Raw genomic sequence first — 14,431 nt, forward strand, 5'->3', positions numbered from 1 at the left:
GGCACTATTCTAAGAACCTAACATGTATTAACTCATTTAATCCCTACAACAACCCTAGGACGTAGGCCCTCTTGAAGACAAAAGATTCTTGGCATCCTGGATGCTGGAGTCAAACTCAGGGTCCCATTTGGATATTTCAGACCATGGGACTCCTTCTAGGATCACTTAGGAGCTGAATTAAAGGGGCAGGGAAGGTGGCTGAGAGACATGCTCTGTTGTGCATAACCTAAGATGGAAAGCCTGAAAAATTCTTGCTTAAATAAAATTTCACAGGAAGGAGGGTAGAAATAACTCTTCAGAAATGGGGTCAGTTAGTTTTCCTTGAATGATCTCATTTGTGTCCAACCTTTACTTACCTCCCTACAATCTGGGGCTGGGGGCTGAAGGGGGGTCTAGGGAGGGGACAGAGAGAGGGACGCAGGGAGGGAGAGCAGGAGCAGTTTAGGGTGGAAGCTTGCTGCCACTTGGCCTTGGGAAAGGAAGGAGTGCCCAGCCTATTCTTCTCACCAGCTTTGCCCTTCTTTGTGTCCATGTCTAGGAGTAACAGTGCAAGCCCTTTCCACAGTTCCTGTCATGTTTAGCTACTGGGTGAGTGTGAAACCTCAAGCCATCTCCTTGGTGTTGAAGGTTCGTGTTGAGCTCCCAAAAAGTGAACAGATGCCTCAAGTCTGGACACCAGTACCACTAGCCACCCCAACAACTGTCCTCCCCTTTAGAGATCAGCAGGGTCCCCTCTCAGGCCTGTCTTCTTAGCCATGTCTTTGCTCCAGTATGGTAGCCAGTAGTCACATGTTGCTATGTGACTTGCATTATAGTTTCACTGTACAGTGGTACTAGACCAGCCTTAATCTCCACCAGAACTTACCTGTCTGGTGACTCATTCCTGCAATGCCTTGCCGGGGAAATGACAAGCTAATATCTTCTGAGACGAGAATGATTTTGAGGTAGGAATAATAATCATGACCTAATATATCATCTCTCCAAGGGAAAAACACAATTCAGAAGGGGAATCCTGAGGTGGGATGCCCTTTCCCAAGTGAATAAATCTCAAGCACTAAAAGTTTCAGGCATGATTTCTGGCCTATGGAGGAAAATTTTTGTATGTAGCCGGGAATGTGCTAAGTCCCTGCTCATCCAAGCAGATACTCACTCTCGTATTTAAGGAACAGTGGAAATATCACCTGTTCACACATACTTCCATGATCTGTGTTCATAAATCCAGTATTAGTGAGTGACTCAGTCTTTGCCTGTTCCTGAGATTGCATTCACTACTTAAAAGTGCCCTGAGACCTCAAAATGCCTGAATTTATCAGATTGGCTACCACTCTGATTAGACAACTGAGGCTGCAGGAGAGGATCAGATTCCTGGCAGTGGGCAGTGGGGTGACAGAGGAAAGTAAACAGTGAAGAAGGGAGCATTAGCGAAACCAACAGCAAACTTCATCTGCCTCAGCATTTTGCCAAGGACAGCCCTGAATGTCACGGCCAACAAGGACAGAGAGGAGGACAGGCAGGGACAGGACAAGTCAGTGAGCCAGCCTGGCTGCCCTCAATGGGGCATGACAAGGAGGTGTCTTGATGGTGGCCTGGGGCCCTTGGCCAGGCCCGACCTCCTGGGAGGTAGGGGGGCATTAACATCTTTCTGCAGTTGGCAGTGGCCCATGCTCATTCCATCTCTAGTGCTGGGATACCGGGCCCAGTAATTGTGTCCTTCCCTTCTGATTCTGGCCTCAATTTTTCCAAAGAATCAGCAATATGCCTGCAGTTTTCTTTGCTTTACAAAGATTGGCTTCTCGGTCTTCTGTGGCCAGCGCCTTTCCCAATCTGTGCCTCTGTTTTCTGATGTGGTAAAGCCACTGAAAATGACAAATATTATAGCCACGAGGAGGCACTGTTCAGAGTGAATGTCTAAAAGAAGTAGGTTTTCAACAATGCGGTTTTCCCTTTCCTGTCTCCACCAGGCCAAACCTGAGGACACTTTAAACCTGTGCCAGCTTTTAAACAACGACCTTGCCACCACCGTTGCGAGCTACCCCAGGAGGTTTGTCGGTCTGGGGACGTTGCCCATGCAGGCCCCTGAGCTGGCGGTCAAGGAGATGGAGCGCTGCGTGAAAGAGCTGGGCTTTCCCGGGGTCCAAATTGGCACCCATGTCAACGAGTGGGACCTGAACGCGCAGGAGCTCTTTCCTGTCTACGCTGTGAGTAGCAGGGCTGCTCAGCCAACACCAGCCGCCCAGTGCCTGGGCCGGGGGCACCGCTGGATGCTGGCAGGGAGGAGGTGAAGCGTCACCCCACTGGGAGGGGAGAGCAGTGTCCACGACTTGTTTGATGTAGGTAGAAGGTGTGGAAATAGCCCCCGCAAAGGAGTGGGCCATTCCAAAGAGGAACTGCTGGAAGGGTTCCTAGGCCAGTGCTGAGTTAACACAGTGAAATCTCTTTTCCTTCCATCCCCCTTGCCCTCCTTTTAATCTTTCACTTGGAAGACAAAATACCCTCTTTACAGCCACTGTGCAAAAGAATCGTGTTAATGACATACAAATATATATATATATATATTTCGGCCGGGCACAGCAGCTCACACCTGTAATCCCAGCACTTCGGGAGGCCCACGTGGGCGGATCACTTGAGGCCAGGAGTTCGAGGCCAGCCTGACCAACGTAGCAAAACCCCATCTCTACTAAAAATACAAAAAAAATAGCCGGGCATAGTGCCATGCCCCTGTAATCCCAGCTACTTGGGAGGCTGAGGCATGAGAATATCTTCAACCCAGGAGACAGAGGTTGCAGTGAGTCAAGATTGTGCCACTGCACTCTAGTCTGGGTAAGAGAGCAAGACTCCATCTCAAAAAAAAAAAAAATCTGCTTTGGAAAAAAAATACTAAACATTTTTCAAAATTATGAAATAATTTGGAAGAAATTGTGGAAAATACAGAAAAGTATAAAGATGATAACAAACATTACCCATAATCCAGCCTCCCAAAGATAAGTAGCCACTGTTACCATACATACTTTTTTGATATACATATATCCATATTTTAATGAACCTGAAATTCTGTTTCACATGTGATTTTGTATGCTAATTAAAAATTTCCAACATAAGTGAAAGTTCTTTTAATGCATGATTTTTAAATAACTGCAGAATATTCCAATATATGGCTATGTTTTGATTTATTTAACCAATCTGTAATTAAGATATTTTTTAAGTCATGTATTTTGAAAATGTACTTCAAAATACCTAATAAAAAATAATACCATGAAAATGTTAACATTTGATGAAACTAGGTGGTGGGTATATGGATGCTCATTGTGTTATTGTTTACACTTTCTATACTTAAAATATTTCATGATAAAATGTATGTTCAAAAATTCAGTGCCACTCATTTCTGAAATATCCAACTTCAAGTGTCCACAGTTCCACAGTCATCTCCATCAGTCTTCTTCTTCCTCCTCCACTTTCAACTCTTTCTATAACCAAACCTTCTCATCTCAGTACCAGGATTCATGATGCATAATTCTTTACTCAATTGCATTTTTTAATTTTTTATTTCTCTCCTAGAATTATAATAGTATTGCTTTCTATTATTTTCATTATAAATGCAAAATCTTTAATAATGACTTAAATAGATGTTTGTGGACTCACCAGGCACTGTGACTACTGATCATTTACTCATTTAGTATTTACTGAGGTCTAACTACAGGCAAAAAATTTTCCATGTTTGTATCTATGGCGACTGCCCACCAGTCAGGAGATTGCCTGTTAAATTGCCTTCTAATGACTTGAAAGATTTAATGTTCCTCAATATACTGAACTCCCTGAAGCTTACTGGCTGCAGTGGTTTAGCTGATGCAGTGAATGTTTTCTAGAAACTTTAATGAGCTTTGAAAGAGGATTTATTTACTTATGCATCCAAGTTGTTTCAGCACAGTGTGATCGAGATTTCAGCTGCAAGTCATTTTAGCATTCATTGGATTTGGGTTTATGAATTACTAAGGGGCTTAGGAAGCAACAGCAGCCGGTTGAGGTCCACGTGGATATTTCATTAGTGTGACTAGCTCGACCCATCAATCATTCTAACTGGGCTGTTTTGAGGACATCCAGTCTCTGAGGGGATTCAGGAGCACATCCTGTCCCCACGTGACTCACGATGTCCTGGGGGTGGCAGCATATTTGTTTGGTTAGCAAGGTTTGGCTGCCTCTCTGCTCTCTAGTTTGCGTCAATAATGTGCTGAAATGAATTATCATGAGCCAGGTTAGCTTTGTCATTTCAAGGTGATCCTGGTACTCCAAAGGTCTAACTGTCCCCTTTATCTCCTAGACCTCCCTTTTTAGTGAGTAAACCAAATCATACACGCTCAGGTCAGTTTTCAGTTGCAAAAACAACTTCGTTACTGGTATAAAGCAGACAGAATGGTAGTGCCAACTGCCCAGCTCCACCATCTATCAGCCACAAGGCCTGAGTAAGTTAGCGTCTATCTGCCTTAGTTTTCTTCTCCATAAAATGAGGGTAGTAAAAGTGTGCATCTCACAAAAAATTAAACTAGTTAATACTTATAAAATTCTTATAACAGCTTGGGCACATAAGTTCTCAGTCAATCTTAGTTATAATTGTGAGAGTATAACTTCTTTTTCTATGCTCTACAAACCCCATATATAGAAGGGGATCAACAATATGTTAATTTGAATTGAACAGAAATGAGGGTGGGAGGAGGGTGAGGATCAAAAATCTACCTATTGGGTACAATGGTTATTACCTGGGTGATAAAATAATCTGTATGCCAAGCCCCTGTGACATGCAATTTACCTATATAACAAACCTGCACATGTACCCTGAACATAAGAGTTAATAAAAAATAAAAAGGAAAATTTCTAAAAAGAAAAGAAATACCAGAGGCACATAGAATAAACTTGTATCCAAATGAGGAGTCAAATCCCACTGAGATACCATGACCATGCACCTTTGCCAAACCCAAACCATCCCAAGAAGTCAATATTTTCTTTCCAACCGGCATCTATTATCAGAAACCAATTAGCTTCTCTCTCTTTAAAAGGCTTATATCTCTTCTGCTCCCCAGGACCTGTTGAGTTAAAAGTCCTTTCTTCAATTTACCCTTTTCCTGACACTTCCAGAATCCCTTGTTGTCCCAGAATTGGTTTTCCATTTAAAAAATGCTTATGTACACAAGTCACATTGCATCAGCCTGGTTAGCACAAACATTTATGTATGAGGGTAGGATGAATCACTCCAGAACCTCAATATATGTGGTGAGGAATTATTCTAAGGGAAATCTCTTTTGAATCTTGATGAGCACTAATATTCAATGCCTGTTGAGGAGACTTCTTTTGATTAAACTTTTTGTTGAATAAAGGTCATTCCAACCAGATGGTATTTCCATTTCTCAGAAGGCCCTGGAGCATGCCCATGACATTCATATCAGTGCCTGTCTGGCTAAGGCATTGACCTCTTCCATTTCTGAGGTCATCTCACTCACAGCCGACTGTTCAGAGACTCATCTGGGCTTCTGGGGCTGGGTGAATGCCTGTAGACCCCAGGGATTCCGCCCAGTGCTGGGCTCTGAGTAGCCAGGTGGCTTGGGTCAGGCCAGCCAGCCCCAGCCCAGCACTGAGCCTCTCGCTCCAGCACATCACTTCCTCACTTTCCACAAACTCTTGTTTCCAAGTGGGGAAAAGGAGGGGGCACTCTCGCCCTGACTCCAAGGATACAATCTCAGCAGTCCTTCCAAAAGAGTAGACCAAGTAGGAGCCAGAAGCAGCCAAATGCAGGGGAAATTTTCCCCTACATTTCAGGTGTGGGATTTGTCCTTGAGCATTTTGCTGTCAGCCAAAACATTTGAATGATGGATATTTCCTGATGCTTGTTTTACCAGACGATATACTAAGTTCATCAACCTCAATGGTAAATCTACCAACCCCCTTTGTTAATTCTAAGTGTCCCTTTTATTTTCCAAGCAGGAGAAGTTTGTCAATCTCTCTTCTATATAGATCATAAAACAACTTCAAAAGCATTTTAGTTTATTTATGCAGACCAATATAGACCCAAAGAAAAGCAATTTCCCCAAAACAGTACCTGGTATTTGCTCACTCATCAAAGTAACCCTCTCTCTCTCTCTCTCTCTCTCATTGCTTCTTTGAAGGCAGCTGAAAGGCTGAAGTGTTCCCTGTTCGTGCATCCCTGGGACATGCAGATGGATGGACGAATGGCCAAATACTGGCTCCCTTGGCTCGTAGGTTTGTGTCTGTGTGGGGTCTGGAACAGAGGACCAACTCTTGGGTTTTTCCAATCATCTGTGGAAACCTATTATGTCAAATAGGGAAAGTATGAATAATTAACAGGATTATGAGTAATAGCAGCTATCACTTACTGAGCTCTTACTTGGATTAGTACTATATATATATATATATATATATAACCTCATTTAATTTTAAACATATCCAATACCATCATAAATAAATCATATATTTAATCTATGAGCTTGATATTATAATGATCATTTTACAGATGGAGAAACTGAGGCTTGGAATTTTTAGGTAAGTTGTCCAAGTCACACAGTTAATACATGAAAATGTAATTTACACAGATATATCTGACTCTAAAGCCAGTCTTGCTACACAGACTCCCAAAGAGGCTTCAAAAAATGTAACCGGGGGGAGCAGGGAGGGATAGCATTAGGAGATATACCTAATGCTAAATGACGACGAGTTAATGGGTGCAGTACACCAACATGGCACATGTATACACATGTAACAAACCTGCACATTGTGCACATGTACCCTAAAACTTAAAGTATAATAATAATAAAATTAAAAAAAATGTAACCATACCTGTCTAGTAAATTTTTTGGATGATGATAATAGCATCAGCTCATACAAATGAGAACCCTAAAATTAAAGGTAGAAGGTAAACTTCCACCACTCAAAGATCTGAAATCTTATATAAAAGATGACCCAGGCTTGCAATTTTCCTGTTATCTGCTCCTCTCTTCTGCCCTTTGCGTCCTGCACTATCCATAGTTCCACGAAAGGGTAGAGGAGAAAACTCCATTTGCTCTATCCAATCTCTCATTATCAGTTGTGATAAGAAGAGATAGAGAACAGATGTAAAATTCTGGAGCTATAGGTGAAAAATACAGCTCATCTACAAACCCAATGAAAACTTGGTCCCCAAATGAAAAGTGCTGGATTTTTTTTCCTTTTTTTTTTTTTTTTTTTGAGACAAGGTCTCACTCTGTCACCCAGACTGGAGTACAGTGGTGCAATCTCAGCTCACTGCAAACTCCGCCTCCCAGGCTCAAACAATTCTCCTGCCTCAGCCTCCCAAATAGCTGGGATTACAGGGGTACAACGCCACGTCCAGCTAATCTTTGTATTTTCAGTAGAAACAGGGTTTCACCATGTTGGCCAGGCTGGTCTCAAATTCTTGGCCTCAAGTGATCCACCCACCTCAGCCTCCCAAAGTGCTGGGATTACAGGTGTGAGCCACTGCGCCCGGCCTGGATTTTCTTTAAGGGGACCATTGTTCTTTCTCTCCTCAGCCCAACTAGTACAATTAGTAATTATTAAGTAATCAAAATGGCAATCACCATGAAGAATTAAATGGGACAATATATTGGAAGTCAAAAACTGGGATTTTAGTTCCAACTTAGTCTCTATTTCACCGTATTGCCTGTAGTAAATCACTTTACCTCCATGGGCCGCAGTCCCTCATCCAGATGAGAATGCTGGCCCGGATTCCTCCAAAGGCCTCTTTCTGCCGATGTTTTATATATTCCTGTCATTGCTGTTGGAAACCAAAGTATTTAGTAAGGAGGCTTCCTACTCATCCCCCACCAAATTCTTGGGCAATAATTAATAGGATGAGATAACCCAAGATGCACAGTGCCATCAAGCTTCAAAGAAAAATGTCACCCTATTCACAAAACTTTGATAAGTCCCACAAGCTTATTTATTTATTTATTTAGAGATCGAGTCTCACTCTGTTGCCCAGGCTGGAGTGCAGTGGTGTGATCTCACCTCACTGCAACCTCTGCCTCCCGGGTTCAAGTGATTCTCCTGCCTCAGCCTCTAAAGTAGCTGGGATTACAAGTGCACGCCACCACGCACAGCTAATTTTTATATTTTTAGTAGAGATGGGGTTTTACCATGTTGGCCAGGCTGTTCTCAAACTCCTGACCTCAAGTGATCTGCCCACCTTGGCCTCCCAAGTGCTGGGATTACAGGAGTGAACCACCGCACCCAGCCCATAAACTTATTTATATTGCAACAGGAGAGCATCTGCATATAGAGTCATTTCATCATCCATTTATGCAACACAAATACATTGATTCCTTCTAGCATGCCAGGCCCTGTCCGAGGCACTGAGGATATAGACATGAACAAAACCTCTGCCTTCATGGAGCTTATATTCTAGTTAGAGGAAAGAGATTATAAACAAGTATATATATATATATATCACAAGAAAACAGGCTAATTTTGCAATTTTATCCTGGATGCAAAGGTGGTCATTAGTGGATTAGAGTATTCCCAGCAGAGAAGCATCATGATCCAATTCACACTATGAATGTAACTCTGACTGCTATATGGAGAATGGATCGTGGCGTTATGGTTCAAGTAATTACGGGAAAGTAGAGTCACAGAACTAGAAGAAAGTGATGCCATCCATCTCTCTGCCTTCAGGAAGCTCTGCCCACAAACTGCTTCCAGATGGGTACAAATCCATCATGCTTCCAGAATTCCCAGGCAGCTGGGTGCCAGGGGCGTCTCTGCCTGTGAAGCAGTGACCAGCCCTGGGCAGAATGAGCATCCTGTGAAGCCTAGCTCCGCAGCCTACAGAGTCAGGCTTCCCCAGAAGGTGCAAGGCACAGCTGTGGAGCGGTCAGATTTCTGAGTCATGGTCTGAAAAGCAGTCAATGGCAATGTAGCTTGGACTGCCTCCTCGGGGGTGAAGGCATTAGACATGGACCAGCTGCTTCTCCTGGGAGCACAAAGCACTTGAAATAATTCATTTTAATCCAGTTATTTTCAACCCCAGCTACAAGAGGCAGCAAAGATTTCACAGGAATGACCATAACGATAGTTAATATTTAGTGAGCCCTTACTAAATGCCAGGTGCTGTCTGCCAATCCTCAAAACAACTCACTTGCAGGAACTCACCATTTTACAGACGAGGAAATTGAGAGAAAGGCAACTAATATTTTTGTTGAGCACCTCCATTGTGAAGTTCTGTCCAGGAACTTGGTCGACATCATTATTTGCAAGGCTCCACAACAGTCTTGCAAAATGGGCAACACAGATGTCATCTTACAGATGAAATCTGGGCTCAGAGCCATTAGATAACTTGCCAGAGGCCAGGAGGCAGAAAACTGGAGGAGCTAGGGTCCAGCTCGGACGTGGCACACTCCACCTGTCCCACTGCATCCCAAACTGAAGTCGGGGGAATTAGGGCAAATGCCAAGTCCTCTGGCTCCTCGACCTCTCTAGCCATTAGATGACTCTCCCTTCAAGTGGCAAGTAGGAAGTTTCACGTGGTTCTCCTTGCCAAAGTAATGTCCTATAATACAGCCAAACTATGCCAGGGTACAAGGGCCTCAAGTTTCTTTGCACTGACAATTCCCCAGCCACTAACATCACTGAACTTCTTCTTGGTGGGGTGATCATCCCTGAACCTTGTGACTATTTCCTCTTTCAGGAATGCCAGCAGAGACCACCATAGCCATTTGCTCCATGATCATGGGTGGAGTATTTGAAAAGTTTCCTAAACTGAAAGTGTGTTTCGCACATGGCGGTAAGACCCTATCTTTATTAGTCAGCTCAGGCTGTCATAACAAAATGCCACAGATTGGGTGACTGTAAGAAAACAGAAATTTATTTTCTCACAGTCCTGGAGGCTAGAAGTCCAAGATCAAGGTGCTGGCAGGGTTGATTTCTAGTGAGGGCTCTCTTCCTAGCTTGCACATGGCCTCCTTCCTCACATGGCTTTTGGTTTCTTCTCCTTTTCTTACAAGGACATCAGTACACCAGTCCTGTTGGATTAAGGCCCCACCTTATGACCTCATGTAACCTTAATTACCTCCTTAAAGGTCCTTTCTCCAAGCACAGTCACATTTGGTGTTAGGGCTTCAGCATATGAGTTTTGAAGGAATACGATTCAGTTCATAACATCCTTCCAGCCATCATTCTAGTCACATGATGGTTTAGGATCCAAATTCTACTTTTGTAGGCAAGTTTAGTTTTGTCATTGTTTTTTTTTTTTCTGTTTCTTTTATTTAAATCCCTTTAGTTAGATCATGAGCTCTCCAGTCTACAATAGTCCCTACTATTCTTCATTGTTTATAAATAGGCCTATTTCATTCTTTTACATTGTCTGCCTGGTCCCTGTAGGTAGTTGAATTTGTGACCCTTCAACACACACACACACACACACACACACAATCAAACTATACATGTTACTCGCTAACATGCCTTTCCTCCTCAATAGCATAGAGAAGACATCTTTCCATGTCAACAAATACAGAGCTTCATCATTTTTTATGGTGTCATGTATGGCCTTATATTTCATGGATATGCCATCATGACTTAGATAGCCCCTGACTGATAGGCTGTCTCAATATTTTGCTTTTATAATCACACTATATTTGAAAACTTTGATTACATATCTTTACACACTTGCCTTCACTCTTTTTTTTTTTTTTTGAGAAAGAGTCTCACCCTGTCACGCAGGCTGGAGTGCAGTGGTGCGATCTCGGCTCACTGCAACCTCCGCCTCCCAGGTTCAAGCGATTCTCCTGTCTCAGCCTCCCGAGTAGCCGTGGCTACAGGCATGTGCCACCACACCCGACTAATTTTTTTATATTTTTAGTAGAGCTGGGGTTTCACCGTGTTAGCCAGGATGGTCTCGATCTCCAGACCTCGTGATCTGCCATATTTGGCCTCCCAAAGTGCTAGGATTATAGGTGTGAGCCATTGTGCCTGGCCTGTCTTCTCTCTTTAAGATGAGTTTCTCAAATCTGAATTTCTAGATGAGTTAATGTCATTTCTTCCATCATCTCCCAGCATTCAGAACACAATAGGTCCTTTGTAATTACTGTTAATCAGTTGGCCTACAGTAACTTCTTGCATATAACATCAAGACTAAAGGAATCCTTTACAATCAACACTAGCCCCTCAGTAATGGGTTTTACTTGCAGGCGGTGCCTTTCCCTTCACAGTGGGAAGAATCTCCCACGGATTCAGCATGCGCCCAGATCTGTGTGCCCAGGACAACCCAATGAACCCGAAGAAATACCTTGGTTCCTTTTACACAGATGCTTTGGTTCATGATCCTCTGTCCCTCAAGCTGTTAACAGATGTCATAGGAAAGGTAAGCCCAGTCTGCCACTTGGATGGCTTATGGGGAGCAGAATGCTGCATCAGCAACCCATTCTCTCTCCTTTTTTGGCCTCTCTTCAAAAAAGGGATGGAAGAAAGATATTAGATGAAAGGAGAGAGACAGTGAGGTTTGGGAATAGGTTTGCTCAGACAGGGGATTCTCTCCAGGGTCTCCCTCCACACAGAGTATATAATACTAAGAAACTACTATATATGCCAGAGAAATCCCAGATCATCTATATGGCTGGGTATTCCCCCAGATCAGCTCCTCTTCCTTAGCGACATCCCTATATACACCCAAAATGACACATGGCAATGTAGTAAGCAGGAAAGAGGCACAAGTTTCAAAGTCAAATTGATCTTGGTTAACATCCTGGCTCTACCTTTCACTAGTTGGGTAAATTGTGAATGCAACTGTCTTCATCCACTACATGGAGAAAACTGGAACATTGAAAGGGTGGAAAATGCATAGTTGGGAAATTGCATTGGACAGGGAGTCAGGGGAAGATGATGAAGTGTCTTGTGTACCATGCCCTGAGATTTCTTCCTGGAATAATATGGCTTTTGATTCTCTCATTTAATGAAAACACCAGCATGGTGGTACTTTAAAGCACACAAGAAAAAGTCTTTCCTCTGATGTAGTCTCCTCACCAATATCTCTGTTGGTGGCACATCCACCCTTTAAGTATTCTTTAAAAATGCTAACTCAGCAAGTTCGAGAATTTCTAGGGAAAAGGCCTTAGTGAAAAGTCTAAAATATTTTGTATTTCAATTCCATCCTATTACTGACAGATATCTATAGAAGATTTCCACATTTTCCCAAGGGAAAAAACTTTGGGGTTAAAAGTATATAGACATATTTAAAAATTTGCAATATGGTACTTGAGTTTAGACTCTAAGGTTTAAAAAAATCATGTCTAGCACAAAGAGGCCCATCATTTGAAAGTTGCAAGTAGTGGTTTATCTTCAGAATGGACACTTTATCTCATATTAATGCTGACCGTTTCTCTGGCTTGAGAAAATCACCAGAATATAAATATTAAGCATTTTAGCTTGGTAATCAATTATGTGGTTGAGCTGTGTCTCTGAGTTGTTTAGCTTTTCTGTCACCCCTGCAGACATAGATGGTTAGCAATTGGTTGTGACTGTCGATTGTTTTTGGTTTGGATGGAGAGTGATGAGAAGGTACGTAAGCAGGAGACTTCACAGGGCAGAAACTGAAAGAGACTTTGTGGGCTCTGGACATTGAGCAATGGAGGAAAGGAAGAGGGAAAATCATGTGCAGTTGGGGGAAGGGCTGTTCTTATTACATCCCATCAAGCCTAGTACCTCCTTAGTATTCCTGGAAATTGAAAACACCAGGAGAAAACACCATTGCCAAATCCAAAGCCCATTTTCTAAGGGATACTATCAGCACCTTCAGTGAGCATCCAGTGCAATACATATTGGCCAGGAGACAGAAGCAGAAGAGGAAAAATATGGCAAAAGCTTCATGTTAACCAGTGGATGGACTAGTTGGTGAGCACGTGTGAATACATTCCTATTAGGGACCTCCAGAAAAACTCAGCAGGTACTTTACAAACTTCTTGGTGCTGTGAAAGCTTGAGCTATAATAATTTGGGCATCAAAAGCAAATGTGACCTTATTTTATGTGATCTCATAGGCTAGTGAATCCAGGACATAGGAGCAGTATATATTAATAATTTAGGATTCTTTTTAAAATATTAATACTTCTTCATTCTAGTCATATTCACATTAGCAAATTCTCTTTTAAAAATAATCCCCATATCAGAATGGCTAAGGAAAGTCTTAGCTAGACATCTGGGCTAGAGAGCAACCTGGCCAGATGTGAGCAAGAGGACAGAATGCTGTGGAGGGAGGTCTCTAGAAAGAAAATAATGGAACTGATGAATTATTTGATCTGTCTGAGAGTTGGAAACAATTATTGCCAGACATTTAACAGCTCTGTTGATGCATTAGGAACAAATGCAGGATATGCATAGAAAATTAAGCAAACAAAAGAAAAGGAAACAATTAACTCCAAGAAAACAAAAAATCTACATGAGGGCAGATAATCACTGTATATTACTTGACTCAGCAGTGAGCAATATTTTTAGTCATAATAGGGTAAATATTGAGTACTAGTTTAAAAGAAAATCATAATTCTATTAAGAAAATAGAGTAAGAAAGAAATTCTCAGTGGCCATAATGGGAAATCAGTAAATACTCTCTAAAGTTAGTAAACTAAGAAACAATAGTATAAACTTATTATCTGGGAATATAAAGGTAATTATCAAACAATACATGCTAAAATGGTAAAAGTGGCTGTCTTAGGGGATAAGAGTTGGGAAAGTGAGCCAGGGTTTCACTCTGTTACCCAGGCTGGAGGGCAGTGGCATGATCACAGGTCACTGCAACCTCCACCTCCCAAGCTCAAGCCATCCTCCCACCTCAGCCTCCCAAGTAGCTCTTTTTTTTTATTTTTTGTAGAGACAGGGTTTTGCCATGTTGCCCAGCAGGTCCTGGACTTAAGCAATCTGCCTGCTTCAACCTCCCAAAGTGCTGGGATTACAGGCATGAGTCACCATGCCTGGCCAAAAAAATGTTTTTAAAAAAGAGCTGCTTTTGATAATAAAGATATTTTAGTAATATTTGATTGTTTACATATAGACTTTACTTTGATAAATATAAATTTTAAATACCATCTTAAGAATATACAGATATATGTCATATATAAAAAAAAAACCATTATTGAGCACCTACTATTTCTCAAACTCTGTGCTATTTGGTCAGAAAGTATTTAAATGGCATAATCTCTTGGCTTCCTTCCACCTCTAAAATTCTTTTGCTTTTAAATTCTTTGCTTTGATTTTTAAAGACGGATACAAAGAATGCAGATTATAGATTATCAGTCTAACACCATGAGAAATACAGAAAAAGAAAAACTACATTGCCTCCCTATATTAACACAATCACAGAAAATACACTTCACTATTTAAGTGGATAGATTTTTGAGAGGTCGGTCATATGCTCATTATGAGTATATCAT

At 42.0% G+C, this 14,431-nt stretch overlaps 1 protein-coding gene and 1 long non-coding RNA gene across 3 annotated transcripts in view; one reads left to right on the forward strand and one right to left on the reverse strand.

Moving 5' to 3' along the window:
* ACMSD (aminocarboxymuconate semialdehyde decarboxylase) overlaps positions 1-14,431 on the forward strand; it is a 63,894-nt gene that overhangs the window by 22,438 nt on the left and 27,025 nt on the right. Inside the window, exons 4-8 of one of the 2 annotated variants that reach the window (XM_055262097.2) lie at positions 539-588; positions 1,962-2,198; positions 6,153-6,246; positions 9,704-9,799; positions 11,202-11,374. In XM_055262097.2, coding sequence (XP_055118072.1) covers positions 539-588; positions 1,962-2,198; positions 6,153-6,246; positions 9,704-9,799; positions 11,202-11,374 — 650 coding nt within the window. The remainder of the gene's footprint in view (positions 1-538; positions 589-1,961; positions 2,199-6,152; positions 6,247-9,703; positions 9,800-11,201; positions 11,375-14,431) is intronic. The other variant, XM_055262098.2, reaches the window with a different exon arrangement.
* The window catches only part of LOC134735540 (uncharacterized), a 52,890-nt gene continuing 43,657 nt past the window's right edge, over positions 5,199-14,431 (reverse strand). The window contains exons 3-6 of the long non-coding RNA XR_010118731.1: positions 11,300-11,350; positions 7,701-7,795; positions 6,841-6,897; positions 5,199-6,313 (exon numbers count right to left, since the gene is read on the reverse strand). This is a non-coding gene — a long non-coding RNA (uncharacterized lncRNA). The remainder of the gene's footprint in view (positions 6,314-6,840; positions 6,898-7,700; positions 7,796-11,299; positions 11,351-14,431) is intronic.

Source organism: Symphalangus syndactylus, chromosome 22, assembly GCF_028878055.3.
Source record: "Symphalangus syndactylus isolate Jambi chromosome 22, NHGRI_mSymSyn1-v2.1_pri, whole genome shotgun sequence".
NCBI lineage: Eukaryota > Metazoa > Chordata > Mammalia > Primates > Hylobatidae > Symphalangus > Symphalangus syndactylus.